The sequence below is a fragment of the Podarcis filfolensis genome (assembly GCF_964270895.1).
Source record: "Podarcis filfolensis genome assembly, chromosome: 8".
NCBI lineage: Eukaryota > Metazoa > Chordata > Lepidosauria > Squamata > Lacertidae > Podarcis > Podarcis filfolensis.
In genome coordinates, this window is record NC_139611.1 from 5,743,573 (window position 1) to 5,767,043 (window position 23,471).

The 23,471-nt window shown below is 45.1% G+C and overlaps 1 protein-coding gene across 1 annotated transcript in view; it reads left to right on the plus strand.

The window, feature by feature from the left end:
* The window catches only part of LOC310769729 (maestro heat-like repeat family member 5), a 57,861-nt gene that overhangs the window by 7,275 nt on the left and 27,115 nt on the right, over positions 1 to 23,471 (plus strand). The window contains exons 2-18 of the mRNA XM_083629400.1: positions 1,339 to 1,406; positions 1,553 to 1,721; positions 2,401 to 2,542; positions 2,621 to 2,739; positions 2,842 to 2,991; positions 3,405 to 3,547; positions 3,701 to 3,815; positions 3,927 to 4,063; positions 4,250 to 4,369; positions 4,503 to 4,617; positions 4,885 to 5,019; positions 5,171 to 5,335; positions 5,629 to 5,793; positions 5,902 to 6,006; positions 6,124 to 6,229; positions 6,475 to 6,537; positions 7,086 to 7,268. Of these exons, the coding sequence (XP_083485526.1) occupies positions 1,339 to 1,406; positions 1,553 to 1,721; positions 2,401 to 2,542; positions 2,621 to 2,739; positions 2,842 to 2,991; positions 3,405 to 3,547; positions 3,701 to 3,815; positions 3,927 to 4,063; positions 4,250 to 4,369; positions 4,503 to 4,617; positions 4,885 to 5,019; positions 5,171 to 5,335; positions 5,629 to 5,793; positions 5,902 to 6,006; positions 6,124 to 6,229; positions 6,475 to 6,537; positions 7,086 to 7,268 (2,200 nt within the window). The remainder of the gene's footprint in view (positions 1 to 1,338; positions 1,407 to 1,552; positions 1,722 to 2,400; positions 2,543 to 2,620; positions 2,740 to 2,841; positions 2,992 to 3,404; positions 3,548 to 3,700; positions 3,816 to 3,926; positions 4,064 to 4,249; positions 4,370 to 4,502; positions 4,618 to 4,884; positions 5,020 to 5,170; positions 5,336 to 5,628; positions 5,794 to 5,901; positions 6,007 to 6,123; positions 6,230 to 6,474; positions 6,538 to 7,085; positions 7,269 to 23,471) is intronic.

The following is a 23,471-nucleotide window of genomic DNA, read 5'->3' on the forward strand; positions in this document are numbered from 1 at the left end:
TGGGCTCTGCTGAGACAGGCCATCTCCCTCAGGTCTCCTCTCCCCCAACTGTCATCTGGCGGCAGCCATTTCAGCAGGCTGCCTCAGTGGGAGAGATGACAACAGCATTCTAGACACTGGGGCCTGAGCTTGTGAGTTGTCTTTTCCTCTGCCCTCCTTGCCCCCTTTCCTTGGGTGTTCTGTTGGTCAGATTGTTTCTTACAATAGAAGTCTGCCATTAGGGAGTTTGTTGCATTTGATTTCATGGAAGGCTCTCTTGGAGCCTTTTTGGCTTAAGAGAGGGGTACAAATGCTCAAAATAATAATAATAATAATAATAATAATAATAATAATAATAATAATAATAATAATAATAGATTTATACCCCGCCCTCCCCAGCCAAGACCGGGCTCAGGGTGGCTAACAACCAATAATAAAAAAGTTGATTAAAATACAATTTAAAAGATTAAGATACAACATTAAAACATTAGGATGCAGCCTCTTCACAGGAGGAGAAAGGAAAAAGAAAGAGGGGGGGGGAATCAAACTGATTCTAAGCCCAAAGGCTAGGTGGAACAACTCTGTCTTACAGGCCCTGCGGAAATAAATCAGATCCTGCAGGGCCCTGGTCTCATGAGGCAGAGCGTTCCACCAGGCTGGAGCCAGAGTTGAGAAGGCCCTGGCTCTGGTTGAGGCTAATCTAACTTCCTTAGAGCCCGGGACCTCTAGGGTGTTGCTATATATGGACCTTAAGGTCCTCCGTGGGGCATACCGGGAGAGGCGGTCCCATAGGTACGAGGGTATGAGGCTGTGAAGGGGTTTAAAGGTCAAAACCAGCACCTTCAGTCTGACCCTGTACTGCACTGGGAGCCAGTGCCACTGGAAAAGCACTGGGTGAATATGCTCCCATGGCAGAGACCCCGTGAGGAGCCTCGCTGCAGCATTCTGCACCCACTGGAGTTTCTGGGACAGCTTCAAGGGCAGCCCCACGTAGAGCAAATTACAGTAGTCAAGCCTGGAGATGACCATCGCATGGATCACTGTGGCCAGGTTGGGGCGGGAAAGGTAAGGGACCAACTGCTTGATGAGGCGAAGGTGGAAAAATGTCGCCTTGGCTGTTGTAACCTGCGCCTCCATGGAAAGGGAGGTGTCAAGGATTACACCCAAACTCTTAACGGAAGGCTTAAAAGAATAGAAGGATGAATAAGGTCTCTAAGGAAATGGAGGCCAGAGATTTTCAGTTTGTTTCCCAACCTACCTCGTCTGTGCTTTCCTGATCAACACAAAAACATGAATGGGTCTGATCCATTCTTCACATTCTGACGTTCCTGTTTCTCTTTTCTCTTTTCTTGTGGACAGGGAATTGATTTTGATGAAGATCAAATACCAGAAATCAGCCTGGAAGATGAGGAGGATCTTTCTCCAAGGTAATCCTGTGCTAATCCCCTCCCCCATAATCAACTGCTTTTAAAAAACAACCCGGTCCATTTCTATGGTGGTGGCGCTTGGGGTCTGTGAAGGATGGGAGGAAATAAACCCTTTTGACAAAAGTGCTACTCCTCTCTCCCCTCAGCATCCGAACCACAGCTTCTCTGGATGCGGCTGATCTTCTTCCTGAAAGCGACAGCAGGGACCAGCTGAAGAACAGACTTACGGAAGTCGTCGCAACGATGAAGAGTGGGAAGATCCGAAGGAAGGCGCTCCGAGATCTTTCCGCCCTCCTGCAGAAGATCCAGGAATCTGTGAGTTGCGTGGCGAGTTCCCGCCTCCCCCACGGAAATAAAGACACGGGACACCAGTATTTTAGGTTAATGGGCAAAATTAGGCCACAACTTTATTGATTACAGGAATTGAGCGGTATTGGCTTAGGCATTGGTCCTATCGACTAACCGGCTTCAGCCTGATTGCTAGAAGACCGGCAAGGATTAACCACCAGTAGGGGGAGTCTTGCTGATGTACATCAACTAGGAGCTCCCCCGGGGTCACCACTCGGGGGCGTGCCTTGGGCCCTGGCCTCCATAGGCTTCGGACGGGGCCACGCCCCCCGGAATCATTTACCGGACTACCTTTCAATATGTGGGGCAGGCGATGGCGCTTCCTCCCCTCTTCCAACTGCAGAACAATAGCAATGCCTAACCGCCAATGCCGAGGAAGTTGTGATGATTTGCTACGAGGTAGGCAAAAAACCAAATGGCTGGTGCCAATTTGCCAAGTGGGAAAAATTCCTACCAGGCCCCTTGACAGCGACCAACCGAAGTCCACAGCCATGTCAAAGAGCCAAACCTAAAGGCTGGGAGGGTGGGAAAACCGGAGCTGCTGGGGCGCTGGGAGAAAAAGGGAAATCCTCAGGCGCGCCGGCCCTAAATAGCGCTGGTGATGGGTTGCTTCTCTTATCAGTCCCTTCTCTGGGTTTCTTCTCAGCCATCGGTAGCGGTTCCTGCATGCTCCTTTGGCCAACTGGTGGCGATTTCCTGCCTTTGTGCATTGGATCCGGACCCGGAGAGCAGGCAGCGGGCAGCAGAGGCTCTCTGCCATCTTCTGCCCATCCTGCGGCGCAACGAAGGTAAGACTGGAAGAATGCATCCCAGCATGGGGTGGGGGTGAGCAAGACCCAAACTAACCCTTTGGCTTTCCTTTGCAGAGATGCTGCCACGAACGTCATGGAACCAAACACTTATCACCAGAGCTGAGAAGGTCCTCAAATCCACCGGAGGACCGGTTCCTGAATTGTTCGTGAATAATTGTTACCATCTTGCCAGGGTAAGTCGCTGTCTCTCAAGCCACATGTTCTGGGTTCCGCAGAGGCTTTCTGCTCCCCAGCCCTGCCCTGCGGGCATCTCTGACCTTCCTCTCTTGCTTCAGGTCTTTGGTGCCTTTCTCCCTGCGGAGCAGCTCTTGGAGGCCATGTGCTTCCTGGCCAGAGACCTGGTTGTCGAGAGCAGCTTCAACCCACTGGATATCTCCCACTTACTGCAAGAATTCCTCAAGCAGTTTGGCGGCACAAAAGTGAAGGTAAGGCGTCTGCAAAGGTAGGAGAGAAGAAGATTCTCTGCTTTGGTGTAGGGGAGGCCACCTCATGCCATTGGGTGGCCAGGACACATGTTAGTTGAGAGGGGTCTGGCAATGTCAGGAGAAGAACCTCAGCCAAGGGTCCTGAGAAACATGGATTCAGGAATGGGGAATCCTCCTCCTTCTGGGAGCAGACTGGCAAGCTTCTTCTCTTGGTCCACAATGGATAGGGGAACTGGCGCCCTGGAGCTGCCTGGGTTCAGTACTTCCAAGGACCATGAGTGGTACCTTGGAAGGAAGATGGCTGTGGTGGCACAGGTCAAAGGTTCCTCTTTCAATGAGGGATGGAGGGATCCGCCTGCAGACAGCCCCGCTTCCTTGTACTTTCCAAGCAACCCTCTCCTTTTCTCTGACAGGTGAAGGTGCTGCTGGAGGGCTTCTATAAGATCAGCCAGGGGCCTGCAGTGCAAGGCAGAAGCATGGCCGTCTTCGCTCTGTCCATCTTGTCGCACCACCACCTGGCGACAGTGGTTGAATATCTCCTCCAGTTTCCTTTCAGGTATGGAGCCCTCCAGGTTCTACTGGGCTAAGGGGGAGGTTGGTAAGCTGCAGGGCTTGCTCAGAAAGCCCTTGCTGCCATTTCCTCTCTCTGGAGCATGGCAGCAAGCAGAAGACTTGAATCTGACCATTGCTCTTGTTTTTGCATTCACAGAGACTGCGAGAGAGTGTGGAAGGAGGTTTTAGCATCGGCCGACCCAGAACAACTGATCCATCTCACGGCCGAGCAGCTTTACGAAAGCCCCTTGGCAGAATCTGCCACCGAAGTGGTAAGGACCTAGCACCTGCTTTCTGGCTTCCTTCTTCCCAGGGTAATATCTAGGGATTCCTGTATTCTGCAGAAAAGCAGGGAAAGTGACTAGCACCTCTCTCTCTTCCAGCAACATCTCATCAGCCTGTTGCACGCCATCCTCAGGATGGAGGACTACAAGGCAGCTGTGCGCCAGAACTTCCCACAGCTGCTCATCGCTCTCCTGGGGATGGTTATGAACTTCCACTACGACCAGGAATTCCTCGGGTGAGTAGTGTGTTGCAAAGGGACCAATGGAGTCTTTTCCCCTTCAGCCTTGGGGGGTTTCCAGTCCAGCTTGGTTTTGCAAGGGAGGCTCTCCTTCAGGCGGCTGCTAGGGAGGGAAAGATGGGGAAGGAATTTGAGTGTGTGGCAATGACCCTTCTGGTAAAACTGGCCTTGTTTTTGTTGCAGAGGGGCTAAGGAAGTTCTGCACCTCCTTCTTGGCACCACTGGAGAGCAAGTGGAGGCGGCCATCGTTGACCAACTTTTCTGCCGGGAGACTTTCAGCCAGGGGTTGTCTGCCATGGTGAGGTAAGAGGAAGAACGCGGTGACCTTCCCCAGTGGTCTGGCAAATGGAGCTGAAGGCACGGGATCGGACTGTGCCCCTGTTTGCTTCCTGCGGTGTCTTTCCCTTCCTTACTGAGATCTCCTTCTCCATTTCAGAGCTGTCGGAAAGCGACACTGGTGGATCCCTCCCATGGTGGAAAGCATCATCGCTGCTCTCAAGGACCAGGATTTTGCCGGAATGCCACAAGTCGCGGCAGCTATCTACATCGAGGTGAGGGGGACTGACGCGGGAGGAAATGGGTGCAGCAAGGAGGCCCTGGCTTGGTTTCTGCCGAGTGTTGGGCTGCTTTGAGCCTACGGACTGTTGCCTGTTTTAGTGCTCCTCAGAGTAGACCCACTGGATTTGATGTACATGACAAACTTTGGTCCATCCACTTCAGTGGGTTTGCTCTGTGCAGAATTGCAAATGGTGGGTAAAAGGAGAACCTGCCTCAGCCTCTCATCACTGAAGAGTTTCTTTCTCTTTGGGCCTCTTTAGCTGCTCAGCTGCCGTCTGGAGGTCTATCCCTGTGAAGATACACTGGAGCAGCTCCTCAACTGGCTGGCACACGACCACCTGCAAGTCCGGAAGCTCAGCGTCAGAGGAATATCCCTGCTTCTGGACTCTGACATGGCAAGTGATGCTCAGAGGGAGGGAGGGAGGGGGGTACAGATCTTGATTCTAATCATGGTCCAGCACTCTTTTGCTGGCACAATACTGAAGGGCCTGTGCTAAAAGGCGTGAGGCCTTTCAGACCTTTGAAAAGATTCTCTCTTTTGTGTAGGACCCTTCGCTTCTGCGGCTGTTGCTGCTGGATTCCCTCCCTTCTGCAGAAGCTGATGTCCTCCCAGAGTTGATAGAGCTGGTAGACCAAGCCTACCATTCCAGGGAGCTGGGAGAGGAAGACCTGAAGATGCTGGCGGCAACCTACTGCGGTCTGGCTGCCCATGTGAGTATGAGGGGAAACATGACACCACACCCGGTGGAGGAGGAATGCTTTGGAAGAGGAAGGGTGGGGTTTAGACTGGCATGCAGCGGAGATGTTCTGGCTTCAGGAGGGTGCTCCTCTGGAACACCTTCTCTTGGAAGCCTGCCTGGAAAACGCAGGGAGAGAGTCACCCCTGCCCCCAGTCTCCCCCAGGAGGAGGATAGGGGGCTGAGCAGCCTCAAAACACCCCAGTGGGCAGGAGAAAGGAAACTGATCTGATGAGAAACACAACCTCTGATATTTTCTGCCTACAGGAGGAAGCCTCCGTCCGGACATCAGCCATCCAACATCTGGGGCTGCTTCGGGGCTGGGTGAGAGACCAAAGGCTTCCCATAATAACAACAACAACAGAAGAAGAAGCCATTCACGAACTGGTTGTGGTCCTCATCCACCTCGAAGACGAGGACGAGGTGGCCAAGGTGAGGGCCAAAGAGGTGGACTTACACAGTAGGAGGGAGGGATTGTTCTCAGGAGCTTACGAGACTATGTGCTGCAATTTGTAACCCTCTTCTCTTCTTGTGTTGCAGGCTGCAAGGAGGGCTCTTTCCCATCTAGCCCCACAAGTGAAGTGGTGGGCTCATCCCAACAAATTTAGCCTCCACTTTGCTCTCCACCAGGCTGCCAAGCATCTGGTAAGGTCCCTCTGCTTCGTTGGCACCTTTGCCCAGGCATGTCTTTGGCAGTGCAAGGCTCTTCTGCCGTGCTCTCAAGCCTCTCTGATGCCACTTCTCCTTTGTCTTTGCCCACAGAGCAAGACCTTCAGCAAGGACACCCTTCGGAGTGCTGCCTTAACATGTACGAAGCCGTCCGCCAACAGGCTGCCATCAGTCTCCAGGGTGGCAGCTCTGTTTCTGGGTAAGTCAAGCAACGTTCTTCCCTGGTAGGGATGGACAGAAACGTCTTGGTAACGATGCCAGGGAGGATGGGCATGTCCCCAGGCCACCTGCTAGGTAGGCCTCCATCTGCGCCCAGATCTTGCTCTGAGTGCTCCGCGAGGGTGGAGACCTCTAGAGCATACCTGTCCTCCTGCCGAGCTGCCTCTGTCTCCACTTGCTTTGCACTGAGATGATGTCCCTTTTCTTGCCCCCCCCTCTCTCTAGGTCATATGGCTTTCCGGGATGCCAGTTTCATCCACGATCAAGACATGGCATCCTACGGAACATGTGAGTGAGACGTACGGAGGGCAGGGAGGGATGCTTCTGCTGAGAAAGGTCTTCAGGGGAAGGCAAATTCCCAGATGTATGTTCAGACAGAGGTGCCACAAGATGAACATGCAAAGAGAATTGGAATGTGACTTCACTGCTCTCTTGAGAGCCAGTGTGGTGTAGTGGTTAAGAGCGGTAGTCATGTAATCTGGGGAACCGGGTTCGTGTCTCCGCTCCTCCACATGCAGCTGCTGGGTGACCTTGGGCCAGTCACACTTCTTTGAAGTCTCTCAGCCCCACTTACCTCACAGAGTGTTTGTTGTGGGGGAGGAAGGGAAAGGAGATTGTTAGCCGCTTTGAGACTCCTGAAGGGGAGTGAAAGGCGGGATATCAAATCCAAACTCCTCTTCTTCTTCTTCTTCTTCTTCTTCTTCTTCTTCTTCTTCTTCTTCTTCTTCTTCTTCTCTCACACACAAACACACCTGATGGCTGTTTTCATATTGTTGATGGATGGCTCTTTTCCTGTGTATCTCCGCCTTGCTCAACCTTTCTCCCTTGCCACTCAGGGCTGGAAGAGATGCAGCAGCACGAGGAAGAAGGGCTCAGGCAGACAGGGAGGAGCTGCCTGAACATCATGCAGCGGGCCTATAAACATCGGAAGAAAGGCAGGGTCCAGCGCTTTTTGAGGAGGCTGCTCCACTGCATTCACAGGGAACCTTACCCGCAGGACTTCCTGAGCTGCATGCCAGGTGAGTGAGGCATCTGGTGGGCTATTGGGACATCTGGTGGGCTGTTTGGAGGTGACGTTTCTCAAGGAGCCCCTTTCTCCTCCTGACAGAACATCCGCAGCAGCGCCAGGCCAAGGCAACATAACATCAGAGTTGTGCTGCAGAGATACCATCTTCTGCTCTCCGCGGGATCCAGTCTGGACCAGCGCCAGGAACATCAACGCCATCAGGATGGACCAAGAGGAGTGGTGCTGGCCTCACGACCCTCCGTACACAGCGGTACGAAACCTTTTTGTTGTTGTTGTGTTTCTTGTTGATGCTGTTTTTGATTGTTGATTTTATTGATTTTGAATCTCAGGGTGGTTCACAACACCAAGTATACGAAGCACAAAATACATAATAAGAATAATCACTGCACAAAATTCATAATAAAAATATCAGAACATAATATAAATTAAAATAATAAAAACATACTAAAAATAGCCACAAGACTAATGTTTGCACACTAATAAACAATACAAGAGCCCTGAAACAGCACTCCAGCCCACAAATACAAAATCTAAATCAGCACAACACATTTAACAATCATTTTAAACAACCCCACCTTCTTGAAGAAGGCTGATATATTAGATTTAGAAGGTTGGAATACGAGGTTTGGATGGCACGCCTACCTAACATACAACAAAGTGGCAGTGCATAAGGACTTTTTAAATCATATAGTCAGAATTTCATTATACAAGGTCTGGGATAAGTACTACAGACAATTAGAGCCCAAAATACCCTGGTGGGTATCCCCAGTGGAGATGATAATGGTAAAAAAGACAAACATGGACACAAATTGGGCAACTTAGCAACAATTAATAAAGGTAGAACAGGGCCAATTAAAAATCAAATTGTATGAAGAAATTAAACAGTATTGTAACGGCTGGATTCACTATCACCTAATAGTGCATATATTTAATCAGGATAAGAAAAGTGCTTTTGGAGAAAAGAAGATTGGTTTTGGAGAAAAGAAGTCATTCTTACAAAAGGAATTAGTACAAATTAATAAAAAGACCCTATCTAGGATGTATGATCTACTTTTGGAATGGGAACTCAAGGATGAGATGCTAAAGGACGTTATGATAAAGTGGGCGCAGGATTTTGGCCACAACATAATGCTAGCTGTGGAAATTTGACATCAGGTTCACAGCATGTTATACAATAAGGGAGAATCTACTGAAAATGATCTACCGATGGTACCTAACCCCTGCCCCGAGGAATCGGCAAAAATCTATAAGCAAAAAAACAATGTGTGTTGGAGATGTAACACCGAGATAGGAACAATGTACCATATATGGTGGGGTGTAAGGAGATAAAAAGCTTTTGGAACAAGTTCATGAAGAAATCATTAAGATTTTTAAAAAATCATTCAACAAGAAACCAGAAGCGTATGTTGCAAGCATATAATCTTGATTCTTAAGATTTTTAGGCACTTCTAGCCTTAACAATTTAAGCATTATTAGGATACATGGTTATACATAAAACTCTTCCAGGTGGCCTTGCCACATTCCCCTCTTTCAAGCTTAGAAACAAGTCACAGTTGTTTCTCCAGCTTGACTCTCATGTTGAACCCCGGTATAGACAACTGTGTCTCTCAAGGGGATCTCTTCAGGGGGTATTTCACGAATTAGTTGAGCGTACTCATGCTCTTCTTCTGGCAGAGGGGGCGGGGCTCGGTATATGGCCATGATGTGGGTTTCAGTGAGATTCTTAATGCTTCGGGCCACCATTCCTCTGACTAGAGATATGCAGCAAGGGGTGATGCAAAGAAGTATTAGGAAGACGAATCCTCCTACTGCAATGGCGGTCAAAAGGCTATGTAACCATCCTACTCCTGGGACCCAAGACCACATCCATTCCCAAGGATTCTGACTGGGTTGGTTATCATTTATAAGGGCCTGTAATTTTGGCAACTCGTCCTCAATAGTGTTGTTGAGGTCATGAAACTTCACTCTGCATTTGCCTTCCGGGACTATTTTACAAAAACCTCCTGATTTGGCGAGAAGATAGTCAAGAGCAAGTCTATTAGCTGCTGCTATCTGGTTCAAATCCTCAATCTCAGACTGCAACTGTCGGAGGATATGTGTAGCGGCATTGATGGTTTTCTCCAACCTGCATGTTAGGGCAAATAGTGCTTCACGGTTTTGTTCAGCCACAACTCCCGGATGTATGCCGATGGTGAGGATGCTAACAAAGCCTCCACCAACAGCACCCACAGAGCGGGCCGGGAAAATCTCATCCCTGCACTGTTCCCCTTGGACTTCTCTCCTCTTTCTGTTTCTAAGAGAGGGTAGAGGAGGAAAAGCCTCCACAGTCACAGGGAAAGTAAAGGCACCTATTCCCACACACTGATAATCACCAGGGTGGTAATTAGTGGCTAGTCCATTATACAAGAACCAAAGATTGGGGTCCTTGATCAGCCAGCCAGAGCAGATGGATCCCTGTCCAGTGAAGTTGACTGGGAAAGTATGGGTACAGATCTGAGGAGGTGGTGTTGCTTTGGTAAGAGGCGTTGAAGGAACCCCACAACCAAAACTTAGCAGTGCACTGTGTGTAATTTCCCAGCCAACCTTTATGTTGGTGGTGCTGGACATTCGGCCAATCTTTCCATTTGGTGTTCCATGATCCAGAGGCATAACAACAAAAGCACAAGCCCTGGGTGGTTCTGGAGAACTGGAAATATCGGTAGGAGGTATCATTCATTTCAGAAGGAGGTGTCGCGAAAAGGCCACTATGATTATACAGTAGGCCTGCCAAGACAATGTCAAGGTCCCTGATTAGTCCTGGGATATGTCAGCTACCTTTCTAGGGTGTTCATAATAAAGGGTGACATTTTCGCCATATATTTAAACATCTGCTTAGCATGCTTTACAAAAACATTTTCTTTTGTCATTGGTCCCCTCAAGGTCAAGATGCACATCAGGGTTAACATCAACTTCATCATGATCAAGGAACTCCATGGGTTCAAGGAGCCCAAGGATATCAACAATTCCTCGTGGGTAGTCTTTCCGAAGAAATACTTCCTGTATATGTAAAAGAAGATAAGGAGAACAGTTATTATTACTGTAAGAAGAACTGGAGGTAACCAAGACCAGAGCATACCTGGAGAGTGAGCCAACCCTCCGTTCAGCTGCACCCAGTAGAGCCTCTTAGTGGTTCCCGGGTTCTGGTTGAACTGGAGTGGTCAATTCACACTGTATACACTCTCCTATTGCTACTCAAAAAGGGTTTGGGTGGGGGGAGGAAAGAAGGCTACTGTGACCAGTATGGTGGGAGGAAGTACACCTTGGGGTGGTGGGTGAGAGAACCCGACAACAGTTCTTTTAGGTTCTCCGGGCATTTACCTCCTATGATAGGTTGGTCTCGGCCAAAACCCTTCTAAGGGTATATGGGTATATGGCACAGCTGCCTTGGTAATGCTTGTACCCAAACGGGTATGTACCAATCATGAAAATACAAGGGGATATGACATCCGTAATCCTCCAACAACTCTACCCACTTATCAATTATGTTCCCTAGCCCATCCACATTCCTTACTACTATCTGTACAGCTGGTCTGTATTTAAATCTGGCACAAATTGAGGACTGGCTGATAATTCAACTGGTAAAGATCCTCCCATCTGCTGGTGCAGTTCCTCAATCTTCAGGTGTGCGTAGACTCACTGGCTTCCGGTGCAGTGAGAACAGACCGGGTGTCTGGGGCTCGTGCCCTAACCCACTCCCGGTGGGGCTAGGGGCAGGGGTTCCTGGTGATCTTCAACTTCAGGGGGTCCGAAGGATTCTGCTCACAGTTCCGATGATCCTCAGACCACTTCAGACAAGAGCGACCAATCCAGGGGGTCACCTCGGCCACTTTCACCGTGGTAGGCGTTGCAAGCAAGATGGCGTTGCAAGCAAGACCATGCCACTTAGGAGCCAATGGGTTGTTCTTCCACTCCTTCACCCACACGTCATCTCCAGACTGTAAGGGCTGTATGGGTTCAGCCAGGCTGATTGGCATACGTTCAAGGGGCCACCTGTTGAGAGAAATCAAAACACGAGAGAGAGACTCGATTTGTTCTGATGTAATCTGTCCTCCCGTTTGCACCAAGTCTGCTCTTATTTCTGTGGTAAGTGGAGGAAGTCTTCCATACAAAAGCTCAAAGGGAGAGAGCTTTAGCCTCTTGGTGGGTGCACATCTGATCCTGAGCAAGGCTACGGGTAGAAAGTCCACCCAATTGCCATGAGTTTCCTGGCACAATTTGGCCAGCTGTGATTTAAGAGTCCAGTTCATTCTTTCTGTCTTGCCGGAACGCTGTGGTCGGTAGGCAGCATGCAGTTTCCATTGTATCTGCAGGGCTTTGCATACACCTGCCACTAACAAAGTGATAAAGGCTGGTCCATTATCACTGCCTATACTGCTTGGTAGCCCAAATCTCAGGATGATCTCGGTTAAGAGGTGCTTAACAACTTCCCGGGCTTTCTCAGTCCTTGTGAGATAGGCCTCAACCCACCCCATTGGAGTATCTACAAAGATGAGCAGATAATGATAGCCTCTTGCCCCAGGCATTTCCGTGAATTCCACAATCATGTTCTCCATTGGCATTAAGCCTGTCTGCTGTACTCCTGGAGGAAGTACTGGGCCCTGCTTGGGGTTGTTTTTGGCACATAGGAGACACGTTCTTGACACGGCCTCAGCCAGCTGAGATAGCCTGGCGATATAGAATTGCCTGCCTAGGCCTTCTCCCAACGCTGTGGCTCCATAATGAGTGGACTCGTGGTACCGCTTCACCACCTCTCTGCCTAGGGTTTCTGGGACAAAAACCCGCTGATCTGGCAATATGAACCACCCTTTATGGGGAGGTAAACTGGTTCTTCCTTCCTGGTGGGCCCATTTTGCTTCTCTCTCTGTATAAATGGGCTTCATTTCCTGCATATTAATAACTGTCAGCAAAAGGGAGGCTATCATAGAGTCATAGAGTCTGGTGGAGGTTCCTCCAGGGCTGATTTCCTTGCTGCCTTGTCTGCCAAATGATTGCCCTTTGCCGTTTTGGTGGACTGTGGCCCCGGCAGTGCATTACAACAATTTTCTTGGGTGCCCATACAGCTTCCAAGAGATTTTCTAATTGTGGGCCGTATTTGAGAGCTTTGCCCTTTGTACCAATGAGTCCGTTCTCCTTCCATAGGGCTTCATGGGCACGCAGGGTTAAGAAGGCAAACTTTGAATCAGTATAGATATTGGCACAGCAGCCTGTTGATAGCTGTAGGGCCCTAGTGAGTGCCACAATTTCTTGGGCCGTGTTTGGATGGATCATACCTTCCTGCTCCCAGTTAATCTGAATAATCCTTATCATTCTTTCTTTGTTGCTTATCATCAGTTTATATAACATCCTGACTATCCCTTTCTTCGTCATTTGTCTTTTGTTCAGCACCATATCTATTTTCATTTGTGTCCTCATCGTTTCATCTGCTCTTTCCATTTTTATTAAATCATAAAGTCCTTGCACTTTCACCCAATATTGTTTTCCTATTTTTTCTTTAAAAACTTTTTTTGTAATTAAATTCCCCTCTTCATCAAACATATCTTTTAATTTATAAAATCCCTGATCTTCTAATTTCTTCCACCAAGCAGGCTCCCTTTGACCCTCCTGCATATATTTTAACGGCATCCACCTTGAGTATGTTGGCATCCATTTTGTATTCCAGTTCTTCCAGATTCCTAACGCAGTTTTCCTTGGTCCTATTATCTTCTTAAAAGCCATGTTAATATCTCTATTAAATAGCCCTTCTCTTCCTATTCCTTCATTTATTTCATTCTCCAGCCTTATCATTTATTCCCTTCCATATATCCAATATCTATTAGATTTTTCAACTGGAACGTTTCATAGTAAAATTCTAAGTTCGGTATTCCCCATCCCATCTCTTCTTGAGATGAATAATTTACTATGTCTGGGGTTCTAACTCTTTTACTTCCAAAAATCCAATTTTTAAATACCTTATTCCATGTTTTGAACCATATTTTCCTAATGGGTAGTGTAATTACTTGAAATAAATATAATAAAAAAAATAAATAAAAAAAAATAAATAAAAATAAAAATAAAAATAAAATATTTTAACTGCTCTAACCCTACCTAGAATAGATAAATTCTTATTTTTCCATGATTTTATATCTGTCTTGATCTTTCTCCACGCTTCTTTGTAATTTACATCTGGAATCCTAGCACTATTTTTAATAATATTTACCCCAAGTATTCAATTCTTTTGCTATTGATATCCATTTTTGTCATTTTTGCAATTTCCTTCTTCTCCTCTTTATTTACATCCCCAAATAAAATTTCAGACTTCTCCAAATTTACTCCCAATCCCAACTCTTCTTTAAAGTTCTTCAGGATTATCATAAATTCTCTTACACCCTCTAAGGGGTTTGTAAATAATAATAGGATAGCATCTGCATAAATCTTTAACTTAATTTCTTCCTTTCCTTCCTTATATCCTTTTATCCTTACTGAGTTTCGTATTCTGTCTGCCAAGTACTCCTTACCCAATGCAAATAGTAGTGGTGAGAGTGAACATCCTTGTTTAACACCTCTTTGTATATTGAATTGATCTGAAACCCCCTCGTTCACTCTGACCACAGCCTTCCCTTCTCTATACAATTCCCGGATTGTTTCGACAGAGTTCTCTCCTAATCCCACCTCTTGCATAATAGTCCATAAAAATTTATGTCTAATTGTGTCGAAGGCCTTATACACATCCAATTTTAAGACCACCAATTTTCCTTTTACCCTGCTTGTTAATAAATGTATTTATTAAAACAATAAAAATAAAAAAACAATAAAAAATAAAAAATAAAAATGTATTTATTAAATGTGTTTATTAAAACACATTTCTTATAGGATGGCCTATGTATCTTCCCTTAACAAATCCATATTGATCTTCCTTAATTATTTTAGGTAACACCTTTTCCAGTCGCCTTGCCAGGATCTTTGTAAATATCTTATAGTCTTGATTTACTAGGCTAATTGGTCTGTATGACCCCACCTCTGTAGGGTCCTTTTGCGGTTTTTCTATCACTACTATTTCCGCTAGTTTCCAAGTGTCTGGGGCTTACCCCCCCCCTTCTAAGATATTATTAAATACTTTTTTCAGTTCTGAGCCCAGGATATCAATTGTTTCTTTATAAAAGTCTGGCGTAATTCCATCTAATCCTGGGGATTTCTTACTTTTAAATGATTTAACTACATTCTCTATTTCTTCCAGAGAAATTTCCTTCTTCAGTCTTAATCTATCACTTTCTTCGATTTTAAACCCTAAACTTTCCCTACTTATATTTTTATTTTCTTCTTTATATAAAGATTGATAGAATCCTGCAAATTCTTTCCTTATTTCTCTAGAGCTTTGTGTATGTATTTTCCTTCTGGTCTTAATGGCCTCCACCCTCTGTTGATCCCTTCTTTTCTTTAAATTGTTTGCCAGATTCTTATATGATCCTATTGAGGTTCTCTGAAAATCATTTTTGATCATATTATCTCTCTTCCAACTATATCCAGCTCATCCAATTCCTGTTTTAACTTTCTTAACTGCTCCTGTCTCCTCCGTAGAAATGTAACTTGTTGCTGTTGTTGCAAGATTTCAATCTCTTTAATTTTTTCCTGTCTCCCCGAGTACCAATCCTTCTTAATCACAATCTCTTTCAGTATACAATGTCCTCTTATAACAGCTTTGAAAGCGTCCCATACTATCAGGATCTCGGCTGAACTATTGTTTTCTTTAAAATACCAACCAATTGGTTTTCTAATATATTCCCTGTCAATCTCTTTTGCCATCATTAGGTTATTGTACCGCCATCTCCTACTTTTTCCATCCTCTTCCAGTCCCAGCTCCACAAATAGTGGAGCATGGTCTGAAATCCATATTCCCATAGTCTTTGCTGTTCTAACACTGATTTCATTCCCTTCTTTAATTAGCACATAGTCAATATAAGAGAAAGTCTTATGTCTGTTGGAAAAGAAGGTAGGTTTGGTATTGGGGTTTCCCCTCTCAAAAACATCCTTTAATCCCCATTTAGATAATCTGAAAGTACTATTCTTTATATTCCAATTAAAGTCTGCTGTAACGATGACTTCCCCTTCAGCGTAAAGCTGCAGTCTATTGAAGGTTTTCTTTATAATTTTTTTCTGTCTTGTGTTAGGCCTGTATATATTAGCTATTGTAAAGATTTTTTGTGACAGTTTAATTTTTAAGAATATAAACCTACCATCATTATCTTTTTTCGGCTCAGAACCTCCGGCCTAAGATTTGCATTACATAGTATAGTGACCCCGGTTGGAACCATCCCAAAGCAGTTGGAAAATGTCCAGGCGGGTTCCAACTTGCACAGACCACTTGGAACTGGCCCAGACTGGTTGGAACAGGTCTAGGCTGGTTTGAACCAGTCCAAGTCGGCTGAAACAGGTCCAAGCCGGTTGGAACCAGTCTAGGCCAGTTGGAACCAGTCCAGGCCGGTTTCTGCCGGTCCAAGCCGGTTTGAACTGGTTGAAGCAGTTTTGTACCGGTCTAGGCCGGTTTGAACAGTTCCAAGTGGGTTGGAACTGGCCCAGACAGGTTGGAGCAGGTCCAGGCCAGTTGGAGCAGGTCCAGGCCAGTTGGAAACTGGCCCAAGATGGTTACAACAGGTCCAGGCTGGTTGGAACAGGTCTATGTTTCTTGGAAGCAGCCCAGACCAGTTGGAATAATTTCATACCAGTTGGATCCAGCCCAAGCCAGTTGGAAGCAGCCGAAACCAGTTGGAAAAGGTCCAGGTGGGCTCCAACTTGCACAGACCACTTGGAACTGGCCCAGACTGGTTTGAACAGGTCTAGGCTGGTTTGAACCAGTCCAAGCCGGGTGGTACAGGTCCAAACCAGTTGGAACTGGTTTAGATGGGTTGGAACCAGTCCAATCCAGTTTGAACCAGCTGAAACCAGTTGGGAAAAGTCCATGCGGGTTCCAACTTGCCCACACCAGTTTGAACTGGCCCAGACTGGTTGGAACTGGCTCAGACTGGTTGGAACAGTTCTAGGCTGGTTTGAACCGGTCCAAGTCGGTTGAAACAGGTCCAAGCGGGTTGGAACTGGTCTAGGCCAGTTTGAACCGGTCTAGGTAGGTTATTGCCGGTACAAGCCAGTTTGAACAGGTCTAGGCCGGTTTTAAAAGGCCCAAGCCAGTTTGAGCAGTTCCAAGTGGGTTGGAACTGGCCCAGACAGGTTGGAGAAGGTCCAGACCAGTTGGAGCAGGTGCAGGTCATTTGAAACTGAATTTGAACAGTTCAAACCAGCCTAGACCAGTTCAAACCGGCTTTGACCAGCACAAATCGGCTTGGACTGGTTCAAACCAGTCTAGACCTGTTCCAACCAGTCTGGGCCAGTTCAAACTGGTCTGGGCAAGTTGGAGCCCACCTGGACCTTTTCCAACTGGTTTCGGCTGCTTCCAACTGGCTTGGGCTGGATCCAACTGGTATGAAATGATTCCAACAGGTCTGGGCTGGTTCCAAGCGACATAGACCTGTTCCAACCAGCCTGGACCTGTTGTAACCAGCTTGGGCCAGTTTCAAATGACCTGCACCTGCTCCAACTGGCCTGGACCTGCTCCAACCTGTCTGGGCCAGTTCCAACCCACTTGTAACTGTTAAAACCGGCCTAGACAAACCTGACTTGACCGGTTCAAACCGGCTTGGACCGGCACAAACCGGCCTAGACCGGTTCATACTGACCTAGACTAGTTCCAAGCGGCTTGGACCTGTTTCAACCGACTTGGACTGGTTCAAACCAGCCCAGACCTGTTCCAACCAGTCTGGGTCTGTTCCAACTGGTCTGGGCAGGTTGGAACCCACCTGGACATTTTCCAACTGCTTGCTTGAAAACCCGGAAGGGTTAACACCAGCAGGGGGAGCCCTGCTGATGCACATCAACTGGAACCAGTTCATACCTGTTGGGTCCGGTCCACGCCGGTTGGAACCATCCCAAAGCAGTTGGAAAATGTCCAGGCGGGTTCCAACTTGCACAGACCACTTGGAACTGGCCCAGACTGGTTGGAACAGGTCTAGGCTGGTTTGAACCAGTCCAAGTCGGCTGAAACAGGTCCAAGCCGGTTGGAACCAGTCTAGGCCAGTTGGAACCAGTCCAGGCCGGTTTCTGCCGGTCCAAGCCGGTTTGAACTGGTTGAAGCAGTTTTGTACCGGTCTAGGCCGGTAGACCAGTTCTAAGCAGTCTGAGCCACTTCCAACAGTCTGAGCCAGTTCAAACTGGTGTGGGCAAGTTGGATCCCGCCTGGACATTTCCCAATTGGGTTCAGCTGGTTCAAACCGGCTTGGACGAGTTCCAACCGGTCTGAACCGGTTCCAACCGGCTTAGACCTGTTCCACCTGGCTTGGACCGGTTCAAACCTGCCTAGACCTGTTCAAACCAGTCTGAGCCAGTTCCAAGCAGTCTGGGCCAATTCATTTTTTTTTTTTAAAAAAAGATTTTTATTAAAGTTTTACAAAAAAGAAAAATAGAAATTCACAGAATAAAAAACCATAAATTACAGAAAAAAGAAACACACAAAAGAGAAAAAAAAACAAAAAATACAGAAAGAAAAACACAACTAATTAAGAAAAATTACATTTAAACAAAGAAAAAATAAAACCATTCCATTTTTCCAATAACCTCAATTTCATATGCTTATGTTCTTGACCTCCTCGCACCTTCCCCTTTTTGTATTCCCATTCAAATATTTAATTCAGCAAATTCTTACCCTTTATCAAATGTTTAAACTTTGTACCATAACATATACTATATCCCTATTTTTCAACCAATTATCAATACCTTTTTTGCATAATCTTAATAACTTTTATCACTAATTACCACTTATTACCCATCCAAGCACATTTTTAACACTCATTAATTTTATAATATTTCTGAAAATAGTCTTTGAATTTCTTCCAGTCTTCTTCCACCAACTCTTCTCCCAGGTCTCGGATTCTGTCAGTCATTTCCGCCAATTCCATATAGTCTATCAGCTTCATCTGCCATTCTTCCAGGGTGGGTAGCTCTTGTGTCTTCCAATACTTTGCGATGAGAATTCTTGCTGCTGTTGTTGCATACATAAAGAAATTTCTATCTTTCTTTGGCACCAATTGGCCCACCATGCCCAAGAGAAAGGCCTCTGGCTTCTTAAGGAATGTATATCTAAAGATTTTTTTCATTTCGTTATATATCATCTCCCAGAAAGCCTTAATCTTTGGGCATGTCCACCAAAGGTGAAAGAATGTTCCTTCACTTTCTTTACACTTCCAACATTTATTGTCAGGCAAATGGTAGATTTTTGCAAGCTTGACTGGTGTCATGTACCACCTGTATATCATTTTCATAATATTCTCTCTTAGGGCATTACATGCCGTAAATTTCATACCTGTGGTCCACAACCGTTCCCAGTCAGCAAACATGATGTTATGACCAACATCTTGTGCCCATTTAATCATAGCAGATTTAACTGTTTCATCCTGCGTATTCCATTTTAGCAGCAAGTTATACATTCTTGAAAGTATTTTAGTTTTGGGTTCTAACAACTCAGTTTCCAATTTTGATTTTTCCACCTGGAAACCTATTTTTTTATCCATGTTATAGGCTTCTCTTATTTGAAAATAGTGCAGCCAATCTCGCACCTTATCTTTTAATTTCTCAAAACTCTGCAATTTCAATTTATCTCCTTCTTGTTCCAGTATTTCCCAATATTTCGGCCATTTGGCCTCCATATTGGACTTTTTAAGTGCCTTTGCCTCCATTGGTGACAACCACCTTGGGGTTTTGTTCTCCAATAAGTCTTTATATCTTGACCAGACATTAAACAATGCTTTCCTGACAATATGATTTTTAAATGCTTTATGAGCTTTAACCTTGTCGTACCACAGATATGCATGCCACCCAAAGACATTATTAAAACCTTCTAAATCCAAAATGTCTGTGTTTTCAAGAAGCAGCCATTCTTTCAGCCAGCAAAATGCGGCCGATTCATAATAGAGTTTCAGGTCTGGCAGGGCGAAACCACCTCTTTCTCTTACATCGGTTAGTATTTTAAATTTTATTCTAGGCTTCTTGCCCTGCCAGACAAATCTAGAAATATCCTTCTGCCACTTCTTGAAACAGTCCATCTTGTCCACAATTTGCAAAGATTGAAACAAAAATAACATCCTTGGCAATACATTCATCTTTATAGCCGCAATTCTTCCCAACAAGGAAAGCTTCAAGTTTGACCATATCTCTAGATCTTTCTTCACTTCTAGCCAACATTTCTCATAGTTATCTTTAAACAAGTTTAGATTCTTAGCAGTCATATTAACCCCCAAATATTTAACCTTCTTTACTATTGTTAGGCCTGTCTCCTTCTGAAACCTGTCTTTCTCAATCGGTGTTAAATTTTTCTCAAGAACTTTTGTTTTAGATTTATTCAGCTTAAAACCAGCCATCTGCCCAAATTCTTGGATCACTTCCAAAACTCTTTTCGAACTAGATTCTGGCTCCTGTAATGTTAAAACTAAGTCATCTGCAAAAGCTTTCAATTTATATTGCTTAGCTCCGACCTGAATGCCTTTTATCAAACGGTCCCTTCTAATCATGTTCAATAATACCTCCAGGACTGTGATGAATAACAATGGGGAAATTGGGCAGCCTTGTCGTGTACCTTTCTCTATCTTAAATCCCTCTGTCACCATATTATTCACAATTAATTTAGCCTTTTGTTCTGAGTAAATTGCACTTATACCATTTTCAAACCCTTGACCCACCCCCATCCCCTGAAGATTTTTCTTCATAAAACTCCAAGAAATGTTGTCAAAGGCTTTCTCCGCATCTATAAAGATTAAAACTGCTTTGGTGTTTATATTCACTTGCAACTTCTCCAAGATGTTGATTATGTTCCTTGTATTGTCCGACAAGTGTCTACCCGGGAGAAAGCCGGCCTTGGGAACTTAGAATCCGCCTGGACTTTTTCAAACTGCTTTGGGCTGGTTCCTATTGGCTTGGGTTGGATCCAACCAGCCTAAGGGGTCCTAGCAGGTCTGGGCTGCTTCCAAGTGACACAGAGCTGTTCCAACCGGCCTAGACCTCTTCAAACCGGCTCAGACCGGCAGAAACCAGCCTGGACCAGTTCAAACCGGCCTAGACCAGCTCAAACCGGCTTGGACCGGCACCAACTGGCCTAGTCTGGTTCAAACTGGTCTAGACCGGTTCCAACCGGCTTGGACCGGTTCAAACCAACCTAGTCCAAGCTAGTCCAAACCAGCTTGGACTGGCACAAACCTGCCTAGACCGTTTTATAGTGGCCTAGACTGGTTCCAACCGGCTTGGACCTATTTCAACCGACTTGGACCAGTTCAAACCAGCCTAGACCTATTCCAAGCAGTCTGAGCCAGTTCCAAGCAGTCTGGGCCAGTTCAAACTGGTCTGGGCAAGTTGGAACCCGCATGGACTTTTCCCAACTGGTTTCCAACCAGTCTGAACCGGTTCCAACAGAATTGATGGTAACAGGGCGCCGGGGCACTGAATGTGGACCTTTCACTACCACATTTCCAAATCAGGCGACTGCATTTTGATCGGGAACAAAGGGAAGCGAATCTCTGAGAATCTGGTGAGTAGCACTTCACAAGGGACATAGCGATGCGGGGGGAGTGTTCAACAGCTTGTAATTCAAGCACTCCACTGGGCTGTATGATAGCAGATTTCAAAAGGGCTTTCAAAAGGGGTCTCAAACTGACCCCATAGACTTTGAGAACGCATTGTGAGCTGAATTGGCCAAGTCAGGTTGCGTGGCGAGTTCCCACCTCCCACCAGTAAGAATAAAGACACATGACACCGTTGTTTTAAGGTTAATGGGCTAAAATTGGCCACAACTTTATTGGTCCTATCCGATTATCCGGCTTCGGCCTGCTTACTTGAAGACCCGGAAGGGTTAACACCAGCAGGGGGAGCCTTGCTGATGCACATCAACTAGGCACTCCCTAGGCACTCTCGGTATGGGTTTTGTTGGTTGTTATATAAAATTTCTTTTTCCCATACCGAGATTTTTTTAATCAAACCCCTTAAGCTTATGATCCTTCTCAAATATTGTTTTTAATTGGAAATATTCTAACCAATTCACCCCCTCTCTTTTAATTCTTCAAATTTCTTTACTGTTGGGCAATCTTTTTTCTCCAGACCCAAGTTCTTGTTTTTTAGTACCCGTATATGATTTTTAGATACATGGGTCCCTTGTAGACATATTATATCCCATTTTCCTTTCTTTAAGGTACATTCTACTTTGTTCTTTTTCAATTTACTGTTCAAACCATTAATATTCCAGGAAATACACTTAAAGGCCATACAGTTTTGTTAAATTTATATGAACTACTTTAAAATCGGGGATAGTTGGTAAAGAAAAAGAAAAGGAAATAATAATAATAATAATAATAATAATAATAATAATAATAATAATAATAATATAATGGCACAAACGGTAGAAGTCGTTATAATAATTCTAGCTTTATCTTGTTTCTTCTCACTCTTGGAGCCTTTCTCCTCCCAGCTCCTCCCAGTACTTCCTCCAAAAAATTCTGGTCTCCTCCACCGATCTAAGGGTTCTTCTTCTCTCTTTATATGTAAAGGTAAGTCCTTCGGGAAATTCCCACCTGAACAAAATTGTATTCTTCTTCAGCGCTGACGTTAAGAATCTAGAATTATCTCTCCTCTTCAACAACCTGGTTGGGATCTCCTTCATAATCTCGATTACTTTGCCCTCTATACACAAGGGATCAGTTCTATTCTTTAATAGGATTTTTTCCCTGAGTAGCCTCGAGTTCAGAAATACTAAACAATCTCCCGGTCCCTTTTTGTTTCTTGACTTGTTCACCTTAATCCTAAATATTTTTTCAATGTCCAAAAGTAATTCGTCTTCCTCGACCCCTAACCAATCCGCCAGTTCTTTCAATAGTTTTGTTGAAATTTCTTCCTCCTGGTTCTCTTTAACTCCTCGGAAGCACAACAACATCTCCTTTTCCTTCATCTCAAGGACAGCAATTGCATCCAGGGTCTCTTCCTGAACCTTCCTCAGTTCCTCAGTTTCTTCTTTGTTTTTCTCTTAGACTTTCCTTGAATCCCTTTGATCCGCCTGAATTTTTTTCATGGCTTCCTCTTATTTTAATGACTTATTCTTTATCTCCTGCACCATCTTGTCTAGCTCTTTGTTCTTTGTTGTCAGTTGGTTCACTTGATTAGAAAGGTCCATTATTAATGTGGAATTTTTCTCAATCTTAGTGCCCATACTATCCACTTTTCCATCTAAGAATTTAATATTTCCATCTAGGGTGCTTATCTTATCTCCTAGGTTCTTCTCCATTCTTTCCATTGCCAATAATATCTCTTTAACGTCCATGTTGCTCTCATTCTCCACCATCGATGTTCTCCTTGCTTGGTTAGAAGCTGAGGCTAGGCCAATTGTTGTCTGAATCTTCTTCGATCCCATTGAGATGCCTACCTAGCAATACCTCTTTTAAAATAACAGTTTCATGTGATCTCTGCGCTTCTTTTATTTCTGGGAGTTTCCCTTGCTTCACTTTTTATACTGCCATTTCCGCTTTAAAAAAATAATAAAAAAATAAATAAATTCCTTTTTGAATTGCTCTTATATTGAGTAAGACCAGGAATCGTCTTTTGTTTGGGTTATTTGGATTTTTTAGGTCGCACGTTCTTTCAAATTTAGCTAATATGTACAAACTGCTTTCATTTCTTTATTATATCAGTTTATTCTTGTTATTTCCAGTTTGCCCAGTAAGTGGAGCTACCACTATAATTGTCTTCTGTTGATTTTACTCGTGTCTTTCACTTCTTTTGCCACTAGGCGTCCCTCTAGTTTTTTTACACTCTGTTTTCTCTCTTTTGTTTTCCCCTTTCTCTCTTTTTTTCCTCTCTTTTTTTTTAGAAATATTTATTTATTTTTCAAAAACAGATATACAAAAACACATAATAAAAAAGCAAAAAAATAAGAGTAAACACACACACACAAAAAAAATACAAAAAATTAAAAACAATTCTTTTTCATAATTTATGTTTTCCCCTTTCTCTTCCTGCTTGCCTTTGTTTGTGCCTGCCTTTGTGTCTGTTATGGCGGGACTCATTCACCCTTCTCCTTCCCCTCACAGCCCCTTCGTCCCAC